Source organism: Pecten maximus, chromosome 2 (genome assembly GCF_902652985.1).
Source record: "Pecten maximus chromosome 2, xPecMax1.1, whole genome shotgun sequence".
In the NCBI taxonomy this organism is placed as follows: Eukaryota; Metazoa; Mollusca; class Bivalvia; order Pectinida; family Pectinidae; genus Pecten; species Pecten maximus.
This window is the reverse complement of record NC_047016.1, coordinates 18,413,159-18,434,277: the sequence shown is the minus strand read 5'-3', so window position 1 is coordinate 18,434,277 and position 21,119 is coordinate 18,413,159. Positions and strand designations below refer to the sequence as shown.

Below are 21,119 nucleotides of genomic sequence, written 5' to 3'. Positions count from 1 at the left end.
CTAATTGGCCACTTTCCAATTCAGCGCCACCTGGCGGATCATAATCCAAGATGGCGGCGTATGGTGTGTCCGTGTCACAGCACATGTTTTTAGTGTTTTATCAGCGCTACGCGTCAAATTAGACTTTTTCCAGAAAATCTTCGTGCTTAAATGCGTATATAGGTAAGTAAGTCTTTATTTTGGAATGATTTTATAAGGAAATAAGGCGATATAAGACCGATATACACTTGTTCAAATACCCCAGGTGAGAAACCCTGCAGAATGCTATGTAACTCATTTACACAGGTGTAGCATTAAAAATCGGTCATTGTATGATTCACGATTCATTTATTAGTTCTTGATTTGTATAGATCGAATAGAATCAGTCACTGCTTATGAAATGACGGCATCATAACGATGATAGCGAAATAAATAACGATATATCCATAAATACTATTTGCACCAGGTAACATTACAGGTAAGTTTGAAAGGTGTTTTGAATGCCGCCATTTTATATTTCGAGCAGGTAGAGTCACGTGACATCAAGAGGTTGATAATGACAAAACATGATGATGAAAATATTTTTTTAACCAAAAATAAAAAAAGATTTTTAGCAGTCATGTTGATGTTTTGTTTTTGGCCCTGTTTTATGTTATAATGACAAATATATATATCTTCAGTTATGTTGTTTATTAGGCCTATTTAAGAACAGGGTAAAATCTGCTTTTGAATATTTTGATATATATATGGCTCATAGGAATCAATGAGGATATTCAGAGTTACCTATTTAATATAAGATATATTTCATGAGTATGACAGATTTATTTATAAATTATATTTTCACGAGTGTGTAGCACAAGTGTTATCTAATTATAAAATCTGAAATACAAGTGATATATATTTTATATCAAACGAGAAATTATTAAATTTTCTGTTTATTGCATTTGCAGTTAAACTTAAAATGCATTTGCAGACATCTGAAAGCACATTGAATGTATCTTTTATGTTAATGCATTGAATTCAAGAAATCTTACATTTGATTATGACTAGTGATTTTATCAGATTTCTTCCATGCAGTACAGTCAAAATCTTATATCATCACTAGTGATAATATAGGATTTCTGTCAGTAAAATGCAATAAATACATGCATATAGTCTTAATGGTTTATTATAATATAAACAGCTAATATTACCATGGAAAAGCTTAATATGTTACGATATCATAAGCTGTACTATTATTTATTGATAAGCTTTAACCTTATTAATCTTCATGTGTCTATTTATTTTTGTTTACTTATATAGGTACCAACAACAAGTAACCATGTCTCGAAAAAGAAATCATGAGGAGATGAACCAGTCTGCATCTACTGACCGTACACTGCACTGTGTTTGCAAGACCCCAGAAGATCCAGAAAAAATAATGGTTAGATGTGATCTCTGTGATGATTGGTTCCATCCATCTTGTGTTAATCTTGATGAAGAAGAAGCTAAGAACATTGCAAAATGGTTTTGTCCTGGCTGCTGTGAACTAATGAAAATAAACCCTTTAATTTCAAAAAAAGGACTCCTTAGTTTTCAAGGACGCGTGGCACCAACGACAGGATGGGGTGAAGATTTCCCTATTGAGGACATCGATGAAAGTGTTCTTGACTTTGTGAAAACAAAACGCCACAGGGTTGAAGGCTGGACACTATTCCGAGAGGGAAAAATAACAGGTTTGAGCAGTACCACAACTGGAAACTTGATATATTTCAGAGGTCAATGCCAAGCTGCAATGAAGCAGAAAACTTATAACATATACATGTGCCTGAAACATGGAGGAACAAAATTAAAGTGGGGGACATGCTCATGTCCAGCAGGAATAGATGGGCAATGTAAGCACCTTGTAGCCACATTGTTCTGTCTTATTGACTTTCACCGCCAGGATGTAAAAACAATGCCCGATGTGAAAACATGCACAGACAAGTTGCAATTGTGGCATGTTAGAAAACCAACGTCTGATGAGCCTCTTCTGTTCAGAGACATCAACTTTGTCAAACATGATCCGTTTAAGACCGTGAAGAAGGATTTGTGTGCAGCTGCAGCTACTCATAACCCTGTGCCCGAGTTTGCCAGATCTGTTACAGGTAATGATCTAACCAAACTTGTTAACCTGTTTGATGCATCAGGTTTAAACCTTCCAGTGTTGGACACCATTCGAGAAAACAATTTCAAACCTGTGGCATGTAGGCAACGCTGTGATGTAAACCTAGACGCAGATTTGTTTGAGATGGTTGACAATACTAGCTTCAGTGAAATAGAATTGCCACAGGCACTCAAATCAGACATCCAGCAACATTACCTAGTTAATGTGAGTGTAGACACCCAAAGAGCCAAGTTCATAGAGAAAAATACAAGGCTACAGAGCAAGACTTCATTCTGGTTTAATGAGAGACAATACCGTATTACTGCATCTAACTTTGGTGTTTTTTGTCGCCTGAAAAATACAACAGACCCTGTGAATACGTTTCAACAAAAGAAGAAGTTTTTCACGTCAAAAAGTGTCCGTCACGGTATCAATTATGAAGCTCAAGCCTTGGCTTTGTATCAAAAGGAAAAACCATGTGCTAGTTCACCAGTTGGTCTTGTTGTAAACCCCAAACTACCCCATCTTGGAGTGACACCTGATAGACTAGTAAAAGTCAACAATGAGATTAGACTGGTGGAAATCAAATGTCCATACTCTGTATTCAAGAAGAAGACAAGTATATTATCACAAATGAAGGAGAAAAACTTTTATTTGGAAAAAAACCCGACAACTGGTGAAATCCAACTCAAAAAATCCCACGACTACTTTTATCAAGTGCAAGGACAACTGAATTTGTGTGGAATAGAGAAGTGTGACTTTGTAGTATTCGTTCCTCCGGAAGACATTGCCATAGTAGAGATACATCGTGATTCAGAGTTTTTCTGTTCTAATATGTTGCCTAAACTCAACAGTATCTATTTCAGCCATTTGCTCCCACATTTTGTTGATTGTCTCCGCACAAAAGATCAGTGAAGGTCTCGACTTGTATTGTTTAGTACAAGAGGCACATGCAATACCCATCCAGACTGACATTTTAAATACAAACTTTACTTTATGTATATTGAAAAATGGTGTGTAGCCATATATTTTCGCATGTTGACTAGATTCTTTCAATGTGTTGATTATCATAATTATCACATGTCTAGATCTGTGCAGATGGGTTTTACATACAACATGTACAAAAACAGTTTGTATTGTAAGTGAAAACATGATTCTAAAGTGACTTGGGGAAAACAAAATTTATTCTAATTTTTACATAGGATATTTCATACATTATATTCCTTTTTTGCACTCGTGACTGACACATATACATGTAATGTTCAATATGATAGTTAGTGTAGGACATATGCATGTCTCGTGTTAAAAGCACAATGTACATATATATTGATGGTTTCAGTGTACACTAGTACAATCTTAAACCATGTATGGTAGCATAAAATTGAATACAAGCACAAGTCATACAAATTATGTCCATTGTCACAATTGTACTGTACAGAATTTTTGTTGAAATACTGTTATTAGTTTCATAGTCATTAAGACATTGAATTGTGATATTTTTTAATTATGACTTGTAACATGTAAAAATTAAAATGAAAGTTGTTACTATTGAATTTTGTATTTTTAGTCCACATTCAATTTCACAGTTTCTTAGTTAAATTATTTATTTATAGTCATTACTTCTTGTAAAGAGTAAGTTTAAAAATATGTGAACAATATTCATTTCCTGCGCTATGCTGACATTTCATATACATGGTTCAATATAGTTTATAATTTAGACAGATTATTTTTATATTTTCAACAGTGAAAAAAGATTAACTTAAGAAAGGATGCAGTGAAATCCAAGTTGTCCTATATCATCACTTGTGATAATATAAAATTTCTTCAATACATTTTTATAGATCTAGACAACAACTGGAATATTACAATGTATGACTAGTGATAAATGTTTGATGCATATATATGATGATATGAATATCGGTTGGACAATTTCTGATATTTCATTTGTAGAAATGTATTATTTACAAACTTTTTTGCTTGGAATTTTTTCATGGTATTACTACTATGACAGTATTTGAAAATGCATTTTATTGTCACAAAAATTGTACAAAATTCAACATAATATTTTTGAAACTTTGATCACCATGGAAACATGTTTTATATGTATCATATTATAAAGTGTTCATATATGAAAAGAATCTGACATTTCATTAAACATGAGAGCATTATCAATGTGTCTTTATTCTTTACAAGTGGAGACATCTTTGGGTTGTCTAAACAATGTTCCACTCCCTGAGAAATTAGCCAAATGTCCACAAATATTCCATATCTTTTCAAGCATAGGACACAATGTGATGGGAACTGTGTGTCTCAGAATTTCAAATTCTTTGATCTTCCTCACAGCCCTCTCAACATGGACGCGCACTGTTGCTATTTCTCTGGATTGAGATAACTGATCAGGAGTGAATTGGTCTTTTCCACTTAAAAAGGCAGGCATTATAAGATGAGCACCCCTGTTTTCAAGATCTGTTGTAATGTCAAAGCCGCGATCAACCATGACACCATCTCCTTCCTCTATCAGGTCCAACAATCCACAATGGCGAATTATTTTCTTGTCTGAACATCGCCCAGAGTAGAGCGGAGAAATAAATGTGATTTGGCCACTTGGTGCGATGGCAATGAGACCCTTTGCAGTGTTGTGATGTTTGTACGAGGAAAATGTCTCCCGCTGACACTCCGAGGCAGATGGGTGTTCTATGAATATTTCTGTGCAGTCAATTATGGTTCGAGTAGAGGAAAAATATGTCTTGAAAATTGCTGGCATGGTGTTATTCACATGATCTCTTTGTGGCCAAATTGGTAGCGAAGAAAGTCTGTTGTCAAGAAAAGCAATCCAAGTGTTGAGTATTTTTGACACATGTCCCTCAGAAAGGTTATACAGGTCACCTAAATGTTTTTCTGGTAAACCTTTCCGAAGACGAACAAGAGTTACAAATAACTCTTCCATAGGCGACAAGGATCTGGACTTTCCACGTTTGTTGAGAAATATGTAAGGTGTCCCTTCAGATGTGTTGTCTGTCCCTACATAGTACAAAAAGCTACAAGCCGGTTGTAAGAATGTGAAGAAACAGTGTAAGGCTAGGTATGATGAAAATCCTGTGTAATATCTGATATCAGAATCGGAATTACAAAACCGTAGAATTGAAAACTTCTCTTTGTTCCTAATGTGAAGTAGAACACTGTTGGTTTCTTTTAATTTACTCTTGTCTGGAGATTCAGCCCAATCCACATTTGTTAAACTATCCTCACTACTAAAAGGCTGGTCTACAAGTAAAGGCTCATCACAATCATTATTACAGCTTTCCAAAACATGTTTTTCTGGGAAACTTGTATTGTTGGATTCTACATTTCCACAATTTGGACTTTTCATGAGAAGGCTGAGTTTCCTTCTGACGGGTTTCTGTACAGTCCATTGAAATACTGATGGTACAGCAGTCCCTCGCAAACGTTTTCGAACATGAATAGCAGTGGTAGGATGGTAAGAGTCTGCGTTAAAGTGAACGGAGCATACTCTTGTCTCTTTGTTGATATCAAAATCTGCACCTTGATCTCTGCGTATAGCAATCACCCACTTTTTTGCCACTGAAGGGTCTTTAGGGAATGTATGAAAAGAGTAACCATCTTTTGTCTTGGAATTATTTGTACAATGTGGCACACAGCAGTGATGAGGCATTTTGTATCTGAAAAATATAAATCAAAGTTTGTTTTCATAATATGTTTTTAAACCACTAGGCCTATACCAGTACTTTTTATAATATTTATTTAAATACGAATGTCAGGTGACATGAAATAGAAAATACAATGAATCAATGGAAGATCACTATCCTAGATAGATCACGTGACTTTTCACCTGCTCTAAAAATAGTATAGGCTAAATGGCGGCATTCAAAACACCTTTCAAAATTACCTGTAATGTTACCTGGTGCAAATAGTATTTATAAATATATCGTTATTTATTTCGCTATCATCGTTATGATGCCGTCATTTCATAAGCAGTGACTGATTCTATTCGATCTATACAAATCAAGAACTAATAAATGAATCGTGAATCATACAATGACCGATTTTTAATGCTACACCTGTGTAAATGAGTTACATAGCATTCTGCAGGGTTTCTCACCTGGGGTATTTGAACAAGTGTATATCGGTCTTATATCGCCTTATTTCCTTATAAAATCATTCCAAAATAAAGACTTACTTACCTATATACGCATTTAAGCACGAAGATTTTCTGGAAAAAGTCTAATTTGACGCGTAGCGCTGATAAAACACTAAAAACATGTGCTGTGACACGGACACACCATACGCCGCCATCTTGGATTATGATCCGCCAGGTGGCGCTGAATTGGAAAGTGGCCAATTTAGAATCAGTCTCCAGTGCGAGATCTTCCTTTACCTTTCGCCATCTATCTATCTCTTTGCTTATGTAGATTCTCGCCTCTCCTCTTCTCTGTTCTGATTCTTTTTTCCTTCGTTTTCTTGCACTTTCCGTCAAGTAACTTTTAGGACCTCGTCGTTTTTTCTGGTTTGCGTCCGCCATTTTGCTTTTTTCTCGGTTTATGCGCATGCGCATTTTCAGGCTACGAGCGGTAATTTATGAATTAGTTCGAGACCGAAATGTTTACCTTTTTTATTTTTTAGATATATATCGTAAATGGTTGCAGTGACTTTTAATTTTTGTAATTAAGAGAAAGTGTTAGTTTTGTAACATACTCATAGAAAATATAACGTTTTATATCCATTTCTCATAGTGTTTTCTAACCATATAGTCCCTTTTATTAGAACAGATCGAAGCAGATAAGTAGGTACATATATGCTATAGATTTGTCAATCTGATAAACTGTTACTGGTAAAAGGGAGATAATAACTTCATTGAAATATCCAAAAGTAGATATTATGTATATATATCATTAAGATGTCAAAGAGATATTACATGTAGCTGGTGTTGAGGTGTTGGAATGACATCAAGTCTTGAATCCATCAACATGAAGGTTTCTAGCATAAGTGTCAATTATCTCTTCCTCTAGCCTGCCACCCAGGTGTGCTAGATTCAGGACGGATGCCCCCACACTATGCTTAAAGCTTTCATAATTATTATAATGTACATTAACAAATTAGAAAAATTATCAGTGGATATTTTCATGTAGAAATGAATAAAAAAAAGTGTATAAATTAAATCTAGAAATACATAAATTAGCTAATCTATTAACTAATCTAAGAAAAAGGTCGTTAGTACAATATCTTTAAATAACAAAATGGCATTTAAAATATAAAAGGTCCAGGAATGTTTCACAAAATATTGTTAAATCAAAACATCTAGTATCTTAAATAAACTCTTGAAAATATTCCAGAATGTAAATATTAAAATCATCAAGTAGCTCGTAATTTCCATGAGTCAGCACTTTCAGAGTAAAGTGTTGCAAATTATTTATTTTATTCCCTAATTCCTGACTTTTTGTTCATATAAATAACATTCAAAATAGTAATATGAAGTTTTCTTCTGTTACATTTGTATAATGGTGAATCAATCAGGTTGGCTTTATATCTGTCAAAATTTAAACTGCATGAATTGTTTTGAGATTGACAAAGTATGATATTTGCTTTCCTTCCTTTATTTTTATATGTACATAAGTAGTTTTAACAATTACCTGATTTAGTTTAGAGGGAGAAATCAGTTTGTTTTTAAATATACTCAAAGATGATGCGTTTACCATTTCAGAGTCAAAAGAATTAAATTCACGTAGTATTGTTGAGTAAAAACTGTTAAAATAATTTTCTGATCTAAATAAAGGAGGGGTTAAAAGACCGTTGTCTACAAAGATAAATGAGGGATAACTGGTGTTTTTCCCTTGGGAAAAGAACAGATTTTGTTTTTTTGAGTTCAATTTAACATCCCACTTATCAGCCCATGATTTGATGTTTTCAAAATCAATGTTTAAGGTATCCGCTATAGAATCATTGTTATCATCTATGACTGCATACAGAGTTGTGTGCTTAGAGTATTAGGTAAATCATTTATAAATAAGGATATTGAAAAGAACCTAGTACAGACCCATGAGGGAATAAACATTTTGGAATGAGCAAAGCTATCCTTCTGTGACGTCTCTTTGCTTCCTATTAGATAGATAACATTTAAACCAGTTAAGCAAATATCCAGCAATACCATAACATTGAAACTTGTTCAATAGTCCAAAATGGCAAACCCGATCAAACGCCATACTTATATCACAGAAGATGATTCTTACTTCTTTCTGAGAGTCAAAGTTATTAGCTATTGTATGATAATGGATGAGAGAAAATTGATATTGGAGTCATCAGGTATGAATCCAGATTGGTGTTTTGGTATGATATCGTGTTCCTTACACTTAAAAACTGTCGTTTCCATTGTTTAACTGAAACAGGAAGGAACTGATATTGTTCGATTATTAGACATGTCACCATATTGCCCATATTCCTGATATAGGCTACTTACATTAGCCATTTTCTATCTATCTGGTATACTACCTGTTTCAATTGCTTTATAAATAGGTAGGTAGAAAGGGTAAATAACACATTTATATATGATAAATTTTGGGAATATTTCACCCGGTCTAGGGGATTTATTTTTATTTAAAAGAGTGATTAGATCTCCCATGTCCTGCTCAGTAATGATTATTAAATATAAACTGTGGAATGGTACATTTAGTTAGCATATACACTACTTGTCTAGGAAATGCATAAAAATGGTTCTGATGATATAAAAATATATCTCATTATTAATTTCTTTTGAAAAATATACATGAAAATAATAACTTGCGTCCACCATGAAGTGATCGTGTGTAAGACTGAAAGTTACATACCAATTATAGAGATGGAACATGATAGTTTTTCGGGACCAACTAATTATGTATTTACTTTAAAAGATAAAACGAGAAGCTAAACATTTAGGGGTTGGCAATAGCTTAATTTATATAACTTTTGGTATTGTATGGAAAGATACAACAGTCTTGTTTTCAAGCGATCATTTCTCTTTTGCCAGAGATGTAGAATTTTTAAGATTGTCATTTTTTGGACTTGGGACTTCTCTTGAATTTTAGTCAAATGGAGAGAGAATCTGTCAAATGAGCTGTTAGAGACAAGAGCAATTGGCGGCATAGGGGGCCGAACATTTCAACCATCAAATTGTGTTCATTACATTGCAATTAAATGATCAAGCACAAATATGTTTTTTCGATGTAGACACATTCAGATTCTCACCATGAACGCCACTGTATGCCTTTATGACCGCTTCTCTGTTTTGTGTTATATCGACACTGAAGATCAAACAGCAGCGTTCTGTAAAATAGTCATAAATGTACATTTATGTAATTAATTAGAAAACAAAATGCATAAAATGTCGATGAATATCGAGGATTATAAATTACAAATGTATTCACAGTTTACAAGAACTATTTAGATATTGTAGAGACGCACGTTTCATGATGTTTATATTATTTGAACGTTATAAAGCTGTTATTTTAGCTCATATGTCATTTATTCATCTCATTTATACATATCCATGTGACTTTCACATCCATTGTTGTAATTCAAATGCAGTTCAAATGATTAAAACCATTATTTTAAATATGTTTTCTATTACTGGAAGCAAAGCAAGAGCTGAAAAAAGTATCCCTTGTTGAATCTAAAATGAAGTTATTTAAAATGAAATCATTTCCTCTTTTTATATACACACAACTGAATATTAACTTTTTTTATTTTTATTTTTTTCACAAATACATACTGGTTCACAAAGTATAAACACTGTATGATACATTTGTGAGTATTGTATTTGTTGTTTAAGTTATACAGGCAGCATAACAACAAAACAATAGTAAGGTTGAACCACTATTTTGTGGTTACAAATTAAGTGTTTTCTGTTTATATTTGTAATCACTTCCCATTACTACATTTTGTATTTTCACACCGACAACAACCATGTTATAACATATCCGGTGTTTATATAACTCACACGGAAATATTCAGATGATGAAATCGTGAGAAAGATTGAAATTCTGTGCGACAACATATTTGTTCAGTTTAGTGACACGATTTCCAATAGACTGGGGCATACTCACAAACTTTTCCCTAGCTCTCTTTGTCGAGTTGATGTATTTAATGCGGGACGGATATCAATGAAGACCTTATAAGAACAGGAAACAGACACATTGCAGTTCCCTGATGTTTCCTTGATATACTGACAATGTCTTATCTTTAAATACTAAACATCATTGACAATGAAGATCAAATATACAGATCAGAAGGACACTACAGATTCTTCAGCATCAGTCATCTTCCTTGACCATTACTAACAAGCATCAGCCATCTTCCTTGACCATTCCTAACAACGTATCAGCCATCTTCCTTGACCATTCCCAACAACGTATCAGCCATCATCCTTGACCATTACTAACAAGCATCAGCCATCATCCTTGACCATTCCTAACAACGTACCAGCCATCTTCCTTGACCATTCCCAACAACGTATCAGCCATCTTCCTTGACCATTCCCAACAACGTATCAGCCAACTTATTTGACCATTCCCAACAATGTATCCAGCAGGAACAGCTTACTACTAAGCTGTATGATAAGCGTCATGCTTTTATTATCATGATTGTCAATTTTCCATTTCTTAGAAACGTTGTCTTCTTTCTATGAACGACTTTCATTTAGAATTCCCTGGTGGGTATTCAATGAAATCATACCCATTTCCATGGAAATCTTATAGTTTCTCGATGCATCCACTTGAACCCTGCCGTTTCAAAATCAAATATCAATCCGCCATAACGGCTCTAATTCCAAATAATGAAAATTAATAGGAAAACGAAACTAAAGATCCGACAAAATATTCCTTTTGTACAATAGATTCTAAAAAAAATCAAATCGGTGTTGAAACTAGTTTATGCTTTTGTTGACAAGATGAACTTCAATTGTACATTATTTTTGCCGGTATTCAGTATTTAGTTAGAGGCAATTTTAAGCGCCGTTTTTGTTTTAGGTTCAGCAAAATAAGTCAAACTGTAAGTAAAAGGGCGACATTCTACATGTATTTATCACCCAAGTGGTATTCATATCGACCGTATACTAGCATCTTGTAACAATTCGATGTTTATATTAGTATATACAGCCCAAGTTTTATAAAACCTGAGAACTTAATACGAACCTGTCATCGCTGACCTCAACAGCTGTAGTATTCGTATTTGGTCGTCAGGTTCAAGTATCTGGATACTACCAAACCATAGAATCAATTTTGGGTAGATAAAAGTCCTGAAAAAGTTAAACGAATTAATGTTTGAAGGGACCAGTTAGTAAAACTCAGAAATTATGTATCTGACAAAATGACCATCAAACACGATAAACTGTGCGGCCGGGTTCAACAGCGGCAACAAACTTGCCCTTCACCTAGACGACCAGGGTTCGAATCACCGATCGGATATGGGGTCATCTGCCTGATCACGTCAACTAGTTTAGCAATCGTTGTAAAATCAATAAAGTATCACATACATGTGTATTATTAGTTTCACAATACCTGAAAATATACGTAATATCTAAAGATTTGAATACCATTTCTGTATCACGTGCATGTTGGGGGATTCATTAGACCCAAGTTATCCCCCTAGAACTCATTTTAATCTCATATTAAACAACATGTGTGGTAGCATTCAGGGGAATGGAATTGGTTTCATATTTTGTAAAGACTAATGCTTAAAATGAAAACAAGAAAGAGTTCGTGGACTTAGTACAATGCCGTCTTCAATGTGAGAAAAATCAGTGTACAGTTTTAGACACTGATAGCCCGTAAGTATCAGGACCAAAACTAGTACTGCCTTGTGTAATATAGTCAAGACAAATATCCTACATTTTTATTAACACACAATTAAACAAAAAAAGACACACCGTGCCTACCTGATTTCACTGATGCCAGTTTCATAATCAGTAGCGATAGGATTGATTTCGAGTTTCTCAGCATATTCTTCAGAAAGTTGTCTGCAGGTGTCCGATAAAAACTCTATAACAGATTAATATGTCAGGCAATCAAACTGTCCCGTGCCATGACATTAACCAAGAGAGCAGAAATATGACCATTTAATAAATGTTCATGAAGTTTGTTGTCTTGGGAGCTTAAACAAATGGCTTTATAGGCAGATTTGTGTTATATCTGGGTGGTATTTAGGAACGGTTTGTAATATAATCAGATCAATAAGCCATATCAAGTCTCATTGTATTTGTATAACAACAAAGTCTCTGTGAAATGGAAACAAAAACTGTCTTCAAATAAACGCATGACATCAGTACCAAAACCGAGTAGTTTGGAAGTTATAATGTAGATTACCAGATACATACATGTACATATTGAATAATAAACCTATTTATGTATGCTCCACATTAAATTAAAACCAATGATTGAATTATACAAGAGGACAATTTATTATAGACACATAATAATCATTATCATCAAAAATATTTTGAAAACCTCATCGTAAGATGGCTACCTCAACATCAGTATTAGAACAAAATACAAATTCTCAAAATAATTTTACAACAATACATATGACAATTTACACCCTTAGGTGGGCATTCAACATACGCCACATAGCAAACAAGCCTTGTTAAAGAGATAAAATTGATGACGAAGAACTGAACGGCTCAAGTAGGTCAATTAAACATGTATAAGGTAAGTGCCTGTGTACGTCTTTACGACGCAAAAATTCGAATTCATTCTTTAGAATCAGCATATAAAAGCTTGTGAAATGTGACGGTCATAACACATAAATCTATTTCGACAGCACATCTTTGGAGGGCAAGAATTCGAAGTAGATATGGAGACAAGTGCCATTACGATTATGAAACGGAACATTTTTTTACGACAGAAAATGTATACATAAAAAAAACTAAAATACTAACCCAAATGTTATCAACAGATGTGAACTGAACATAACTTATATTGATATACATGAAAAAGTAAGATACTAAATCAAATGTTATAAACTAAAATGTTAGTTGCAAAGCTGAGGCCGGCTCAAGCAGGCCAAAGCATACAGGTGAAAGCAATGTATCAGGAAACATGACTTTTATTGGTATGCATATAAAATAAATTGTAAAGCAATATACGTAAAAAACTAGAACTTTGTTGAGATATATAGAAGATGACAGATACTGTGACATATGACAATGCGTGGATATTCCCTAAAAAAGTGGAGTCAGATAATCTGTTAAGCCATCTTGTTAGCTCTTATGTACATGCGGCCGATCGCACAAATTCTTGCATCCGACTATCACTGTTCAGCAGCGTAGAAAGCAGCCACTATTTTGTTTGTAGGGTCGCTGTTGTGAAGTAATTTGTAGATATTGTGGAATGGGAAAACTTTAAGTGAAACAAATGAGCAATGAAATGTGTGCATTATTTACATTGTTACGGAATGTGTCCAACTTTGTATGAGTGAAACAATGGGTCAAATTATATATGATTGAAACATAACAAAAGCTTTATCATAAACCATCCTCATTGATCAACAGCTGTCCAATTACTGGGAAAAGCTAAAGTAACCAGCCAATCAGCGACTAGAAAGAGCTGTTGGCTCTTGTCCCCCGACGGGATATGGAGGTTCCAAAAAGGAACATAACCTAAAGAAAAGAAAATTACCAAAAAAAATGTGCTGCAGCATAAAATCATCTATTTGTATAGCTTGCATTTATTTTACAGTAATTGCGAAACAAGCTATATAAATATATAATAACCACTCTTGTTGGCCCGAATGAATGCACGCGGGGAGAGGGGGGAGGGGGGGGGGGGGGGGGGGCGTCTTACTAGCTGAGGGAGGAAATTGTAGTACCGGGGAAAACCTACGTGGCCGGCAAGTGACCCCAATAATTGTTCACGTCCTATCGGGGAATTCATCTCCGACCGCCTAGATGAAACCACCCTTAAAACATTGATTAATAATGAAGCGTGGATGTAGATTTTAAATGTGAGCATAATGTTACCTTGTATCTGTGACGTTTACAGGGTCCGTATCAGTCACTACTGATGATCCATATTGTCTAACATATAATTAGTTTTACTCGAGTCCTCAGTGCAAAAATATACAGAAATATACAGCTGACCTGGCTGTGTTTATGTAATATACATCAAGTACCAACTAGCTATACAGTTGAAATATAACACAATGATTGCTCAGTTCCTCTGAGTAATCCTACAGTAGAAATACAAATACACCTAAACAGAGAGTTATTTATATTAACAGAACAGAATGATATTCTACATGAAATAATGAGTGCTCCCTGACCAAAATGAATCTTCCCTATCTGGGGTTTATTCCGGGCAATATCACATTATACAACTATGATTACTTTATATATGAGGGTAAGAGAGTTTCAACACTCATTGACCGAGTGAGCACTCACTTTGACTGAGTGCTCACTTTTACCGAGCGCTCACTTCACTGAGTACTCACTGCTACCGAGCACTCACTTCTACCGAGCACTCACCGAGTACTCACTTCTTACTGAGCACTCCCTAGCATATATTTAACGTTAGGCATGTACGTACAGTACAACACTCGCGGCTCTCAGACACTTTCTTATAAACCACGAGCAGACCCAAGGCTATTGATATTAATACACTTACTAACAACGTATGTGATGTACCGATCACATAGACTAACTAGAGTCCCCACGGAGAAGGGAAGCCTTACTCAGGCACATCTGCCTCCGTACTCTACCGTAAGTTATTACATACACAATAAGTACTTTGATATAGGGAAGCCTTGTTCAGGCACGTCTATATCTTAACTAATACCTTTTTGTCCGGCCTTATCTCGTTCGTGTCAGACGAAGAAGTGAACAATATCTAGTTTCGACCGCCGCCTTTTATACTCTCGCGAAAGGGAAACTAGCGCCACCTATTATAAAATCAGGATCTTTAGAACGCTTCTAAACCTCCTAGGTGTATATTACTTACAAACGTCTACCTGACGTCGAGACTAATAAACAAAGTAGAAGACGGACAGTCCGGAACGACAGGTAACATAACACACAACAGTGGTTCACCACACTTCCATGATATATTTTCCTGTAAAACATTAGTATCTAAGTGTTACTATAAGACTTTAAAAAACAGTTATAAAATTTAAGACGATAATGGATTACATCTCACTATTGGCCAAAAGATGAACGTTCGTCCATATCAGGGGTGTCATGGGATCTCTCCCATGGCCGATATGCATAATGTAACCCGAAACTGTTAATTGCTGCTCTCTGCTGAAAATCTTATTTCAGAGACAGTAGGCATGGTTTGCCACTAGTCATTATAATTTGACCGGCTAGGGTGTCGCAAAGCTGTGTCCAGTTATGTATTTTCAAATGAGATGGTAGAATGAAAGCGTCTGAAATTGGCCCCGAAGTTCGTGAACATCGTTCTTAAATGGAGTTATTTTGTTGGAAAGGCGCAAAAATTCATACGAAAGAAAACCAATTGCACTATATTATGTTACATCATACTCTGGGATTCGCCCGTAACCAGATTTCACAGCCTTCAACTGAGATCTTGATACCTGTAACATATTCCTTTAAACTTTTAACAATATCTGAGTATAGCAGACTACATACCATGTGAAATATCAATGGGATAAAAAGTCAGCTTGTCTTGATTTTGTAATATATTATCAATAAATAAGCGTGTTTTTTGGCAGTTCCCGCTCCCCATGTCGACTAGAACGGTGTTCTCGGTATCAAATGTCAGCATAGACTGCAAAAATAAAATAAATGAAGGTAAGAACGAGCGATATATTTAGTACCCAGGGACATGATTAGCCCAAAATATGAACATCATTTGGGTCAGTAAATATAAATATTATTTCGGCAAATTAGGAAACATGTCCTAGAATTAGTATGATATAAGCTACCCCTGCCTGGAGTGTGTGACAGAGAAGATGTTACAAACTTTACTGTCTAACTCGAAGCTCTGTCGAGAAGACATTCAGGAACATCAAAATAGTTGGTGATTTCTCCGTCATATTTTCTAGGCAGGGGATGATCTTGCATCATACTAATTTTTATTTACGCAAGGTCAAGTTGATCAAATTTATTGATAACAAATTCAATGTCAACAAGTAATAAGAAATAAGAAATCACACCCTAGGGATTGACAGAAAACACCTTAATAAAGGAAAAACGGGGGACGAGAATAAGAATAAAACCGAATCGGACCAAGGACACCGAAATACCGAAACATGGTCGACAAGTGGAACACGTCGCGAATCTTTTTTTTTTTTTTTTTTTTTTAAATATTTTGGGATTATTGTTTTTCTTAGAATTTTTGGTTATTTATCTATTTTATTTAACTATTCAAAACGCTTTCTCATTTCATTTATGTTGAGCTACTCTCAATGTTTAGTTGGATGTTAATAGACTTTGAAGTGAGCTACCCTCAATGTTTAGTTGGATGTTAACAGACTTTGAAGTGAGCTACACTCAATGTTTAGTTGGATGTTGACAGACTTTGAAGTGAGCTACCCTCAATGTTTAGTTGGATGTTAACAGACTTTGAAGTGAGCTACCCTCAATGTTTAGTTGGATGTTAATAGACTTTGAAGTGAGCTCCCCTCAATGTTTAGTTGGATGATAATAGACTTTGAAGTGAGCTACCCTCAATGTTTAGTTGGATGTTAATAGACTTTGAAGTGAGCTACCCTCAATGTTTAGTTGGATGTTAACAGACTTTGAAGTGAGCTTCCCTCAATGTTTAGTTGGATGATAACAGACTTTGAAGTGAGCTACCCTCAATGTTTAGTTGGATGTTAATAGACTTTGAAGTGAGCTACCCTCAATGTTTAGTTGGATGTTAACAGACTTTGAAATGAGCTACCCTCAATGTTTAGTTGGATGTTAATAGACTTTGAAGTGAGCTACCCTCAATGTTTAGTTGGATGATAATATACTTTGAAGTGAGCTACCCTCAATGTTTAGTTGGATGATAATAGACTTTGAAGTGAGCTACCTTCCATGTTTAGTTGGATGTTAATAGACTTTGAAGTGAGCTGCCCTCAATGTTTAGTTGGATGTTAATAGACTTTGAAGTGAGCTACCCTCAATGTTTAGTTGGATGTTAACAGACTTTGAAGTGAGCTACCCTCAATGTTTAGTTGGATGTTAATATACTTTGAAGTGAGCTACCCTCAATGTTTAGTTGGATGATAATAGACTTTGAAGTGAGCTACCTTCCATGTTTAGTTGGATGATAATAGACTTTGAAGTGAGCTGCCCTCAATGTTTAGTTGGATGTTAACAGACTTTGAAGTGAGCTACCCTCAATGTTTAGTTGGATGTTGATAGACTTTGAAGTGAGCTACCCTCAATGTTTAGTTGGATGTTAATAGACTTTGAAGTGAGCTACCCTCAATGTTTAGTTGGATGTTATCAGACTTTGAAGTGAGCTACCTTCAATGTTTAGTTGGATGTTGATAGACTTTGAAGTGAGCTACCCTCAATGTTTAGTTGGATGTTAATAGACTTTGAAGTGAGCTACCCTCAATGTTTAGTTGGATGTTAACAGACTTTGAAGTGAGCTACCCTCAATGTTTAGTTGGATGTTGACAGACTTTGAAGTGAGCTACCTTCAATGTTTAGTTGGATGATAATAGACTTTGAAGTGAGCTACCCTCAATGTTTAGTTGGATGATAATAGACTTTGAAGTGAGCTACCCTCAATATTTAGTTGGATCTTAATAGACTTTGAAGTGAGCTACCCTCAATGTTTAGTTGGATGTTGATAGACTTTGAAGTTAGCTACCCTCAATGTTTAGTTGGATGTTAATAGACTTTGATGTGAGCTACCCTCAATGTTTAGTTGGATGTTAATAGACTTTGAAGTGAGCTACCCTCAATGTTTAGTTGGATGTTAATAGACTTTGAAGTGAGCTACCCTCAATGTTTAGTTGGATGTTGATAGACTTTGAAGTTAGCTACCCTCAATGTTTAGTTGGATGTTAATAGACTTTGATGTGAGCTACCCTCAATGTTTAGTTGGATGTTAATAGACTTTGAAGTGAGCTACCCTCAATGTTTAGTTGGATGTTAATAGACTTTGAAGTGAGCTACCCTCAATGTTTAGTTGGATGATAATAGACTTTGAAGTGAGCTACCCTCAATGTTTAGTTGGATGTTAATAGACTTTGAAGTGAGCTACCCTCAATGTTTAGTTGGATGATAATATACTTTGAAGTGAGCTACCCTCAATGTTTAGTTGGATGATAATAGACTTTGAAGTGAGCTACCCTCAATGTTTAGTTGGATGATAATAGACTTTGAAGTGAGCTACCCTCAATGTTTAGTTGGATGATAATATACTTTGAAGTGAGCTACCCTCAATGTTTAGTTGGATGTTAATAGACTTTGAAGTGAGCTACCCTCAATGTTTAGTTGGATGATAATAGACTTAGCAGACATTCCTGCTCTGTGATATATTTAACGATCTCTTTAATATTGACGTTACCCCATGTGGTTTGTCATTATCTGTAACTCCTCCCTAAAATCTATAATCCTGGAGCGCGATTAATGTGAAGGTATTCATATTCTATAGAGATGACTTGGTTGATGGGTAGTCCCTACGTACCGGATAGAGGGTTGTTTTTACAGGGATGACACTTCTTTCGTGAGCCAGAACGTGGTAGCGAAAATTTGACCATGAAATAATCAAACTACTATTAAAACTGATATCAAATGACGTCCTTGCACTACCGACTTCATTAATGACCCAAATATCCTAAAGCTCCACACACTTACTTGCGTTTCAACCACCTGCGCACACTCAAATATTAGGTCACTGTTACTAAAAATAGGTTTTCGAGGTCCTGTCTCTACCGACTTTACTAGTATTGCAATTGTCCCGAAACTTCATACACTTGCTCATAGCCATGAATTCTTTTAGGGTTTTGCCGTCACCAAAAAATGATATCACTGTTGTTATAAATAGATTTTCCACGTCTTCTTTCTACGGACTTTATTGCTGATTTTCTCACAACCCATCATCTCTTATACTTTCACAACCTGGGACAAAATGAGGTAACTGTTACTTTAACTAGATGTTTGATGTCCTCGACTTCATTAATGTTCCGACAGTCCTTGAACTCCATACACTTACTCACGACCATCAGGTTTTGGGTAAATTTGGGGTTTCAACCTAAAGGGGTCGAAATTGAAGTCACTGTTACTATAAATAGATTTTCGACATCCTCACTCTACCGATAGCATGAAATGAATATCGAAGGGATTCCTTTCTTTTTAGACGCCTTATAAATATTACTTACCGAAAGATGGGTTTCTAATACATTCAGCTCACACCTATGGAAGTAGTAGTTTTTATTTTCCTTTAGACAAACGTCGTTCAGCCTCGATCCTTCCTTGTCGTAAATATACCAACCAGGTATATATTTAGGCGTCGACATCAGGCCGGCTAGCAGTTCCTTTTTCATATCCATTCCACTGAATAAGTGATTAATCATAAATCGAAGATATCTTTAAATGTTAAGACAGTTGTACCATTCTTTCAAACAAAATGCATTTGAATCACATGTTTATATTGGATGCATGTGTCCTTATCCAAATCACAACAACGCAATCCTTGATAGGTCGTACTAACTGAAAAATCTAAAGACTAAGCAGTTCCAAAACAATAAGGATATTTTCAAAGGGAACACGTGTTGAAGTGTGCATGAGGAATACTAATATTTCAATGGCTGGAATCCCACCCATTAAGTCACCATTAGTGTAATGTATGAAGGTACCAGAAGATGTTGTAGAGTATCCGATCAGTGTGCTTAGTCACAGGCGCCTGTATCTAGTAAGTATTTATAGAAAAAGATAGTAGCCCCTACTCCTATACTAACAGGGTTGATATATTAGGAGTGGGGGGCTAAGATTTCCTCCCCATGAATGCTAACCATAAGCAGACGCCTGTGGCTAGGCAAAAGTCTGGTCCGGGGTTGGAATCTCTGGCTACCGAGTCTGGAAACACACATGTATATCATTGCAATGTATGATTATTTCACGAAGTGGACAGAGGACTTTGTGGTTTCTCATCACACTACAATGAGAATGAGATTGGCGGACAAACAGTATACACACAGAATTCATACGTAGATTTTGTGTATTTGGTTAAATTCATACTGACAGAAGAGTAGGAGGTGGATGTGGGTGTGTGGGGGGTGGGGTTGTTAAATTATTCATTGCTTTGTGTGAAAAACTAGGAGTTTAAAAAAAACCAGCTACACAATGCAGACCAAATCAGATGGATTTTCGAAAGATTTAACCACACGTTGATAAAATGTTTAAATAGTAAACGAGCACTTTGATGATTGAGATGAATGGAGGTAGTATCCCCAACCTTAGCACGTATAATCTTAAGGTTGGACGGGATCTTACATGATCATCAACGTCATATGAAAGGTGACATATGACATACAAAAATAACCTAAGTGTGGATCAGTAAGCGCCCATGTAGGTCATATAAAACCTCACGAGAGTATAACAATAAAATGTGTTCATTGGTGATATGATACCCGTCTTAAAGTTACCATGTCTACACCAGATATAAGAATTTTGTGACATATTGGATTCAAGAATATCCCTGAGTTGGGAGATCATGCAGGAAAAAGCTCATCCATAAGCAACATATGTTCAGACATTTTATACCAGGTCACCTGCACATTGAGGTGGCTAGGTCCATTTGTCATCGGCAAATATTACGTAGTTGTAGTTGAAAGTTTAGGTTGATATTAGCCTACTTTTCAATGAGGGTAGAAGTGTAACAATATATTTAGTTAATATAGTATAATTTACCTCGTGTTTCATCAAGCTTTGTTAGGAAGCTTAGTTCCTTCCGTATCTGCTGTAGCGCTTTATAATCCTGTCATTCACTTGTTAATTTTATATATTGTTAAGTAGGGTACGTTACGTGTGTACCTGCCGCTAGCCCAAGGTATGTACCCTAGTGCCCTACTT

The 21,119-nt window shown here is 35.4% G+C and overlaps 3 protein-coding genes across 3 annotated transcripts; 1 reads left to right on the top strand and 2 right to left on the bottom strand.

The window, feature by feature from the left end:
• Positions 1-6: 6 nt before the first annotated feature.
• LOC117320381 lies at positions 7-3,182 on the top strand. The gene is made up of 2 exons (XM_033874990.1): positions 7-162; positions 1,282-3,182. Exon 2 carries the CDS (start codon positions 1,301-1,303, stop codon positions 3,017-3,019), a length of 1,719 nt encoding a protein of 572 aa, XP_033730881.1. The 5' UTR covers positions 7-162; positions 1,282-1,300; the 3' UTR covers positions 3,020-3,182.
• Positions 3,183-4,283: 1,101 nt separating this feature from the next.
• On the bottom strand, positions 4,284-6,644 carry LOC117341862. The gene is made up of 2 exons (XM_033903726.1): positions 6,307-6,644; positions 4,284-5,784 (listed from the first exon to the last, which is right to left on the bottom strand). Exons 1-2 carry the CDS (start codon positions 6,642-6,644, stop codon positions 4,284-4,286), a joined length of 1,839 nt encoding a protein of 612 aa, XP_033759617.1.
• Positions 6,469-19,597, bottom strand: LOC117341853 (histidine N-alpha-methyltransferase-like). Its single transcript, XM_033903715.1, has 6 exons — positions 19,427-19,597; positions 15,729-15,867; positions 12,027-12,129; positions 11,284-11,387; positions 9,341-9,418; positions 6,469-6,684 (listed from the first exon to the last, which is right to left on the bottom strand). The coding sequence occupies exons 1-6, from the start codon at positions 19,595-19,597 to the stop codon at positions 6,680-6,682; spliced, it is 600 nt and encodes a 199-aa protein (XP_033759606.1). The 3' UTR covers positions 6,469-6,679.
• Positions 19,598-21,119: the final 1,522 nt, after the last annotated feature.

Coding starts and splice junctions, on each gene's coding strand:
- LOC117341862 (XM_033903726.1), bottom strand. CDS start 6,644: ATGGCGGACGCAAACCAGAAAAAACGACGAGGTCCTAAAAGTTACTTG. Junction 5,785..6,306: donor GTGCTTAAATGCGTATATAG/GTAAGTAAGTCT, acceptor TATATTTTTCAG/ATACAAAATGCCTCATCACT.
- LOC117341853 (XM_033903715.1), bottom strand. CDS start 19,597: ATGGATATGAAAAAGGAACTGCTAGCCGGCCTGATGTCGACGCCTAAA. Junction 11,388..12,026: donor ACTGGCATCAGTGAAATCAG/GTAGGCACGGTG, acceptor TAACTTTTTCAG/GACTTTTATCTACCCAAAAT. Junction 9,419..11,283: donor GTTGAGGTCAGCGATGACAG/GTTCGTATTAAG, acceptor ACTATTTTACAG/AACGCTGCTGTTTGATCTTC.
- LOC117320381 (XM_033874990.1), top strand. CDS start 1,301: ATGTCTCGAAAAAGAAATCATGAGGAGATGAACCAGTCTGCATCTACT.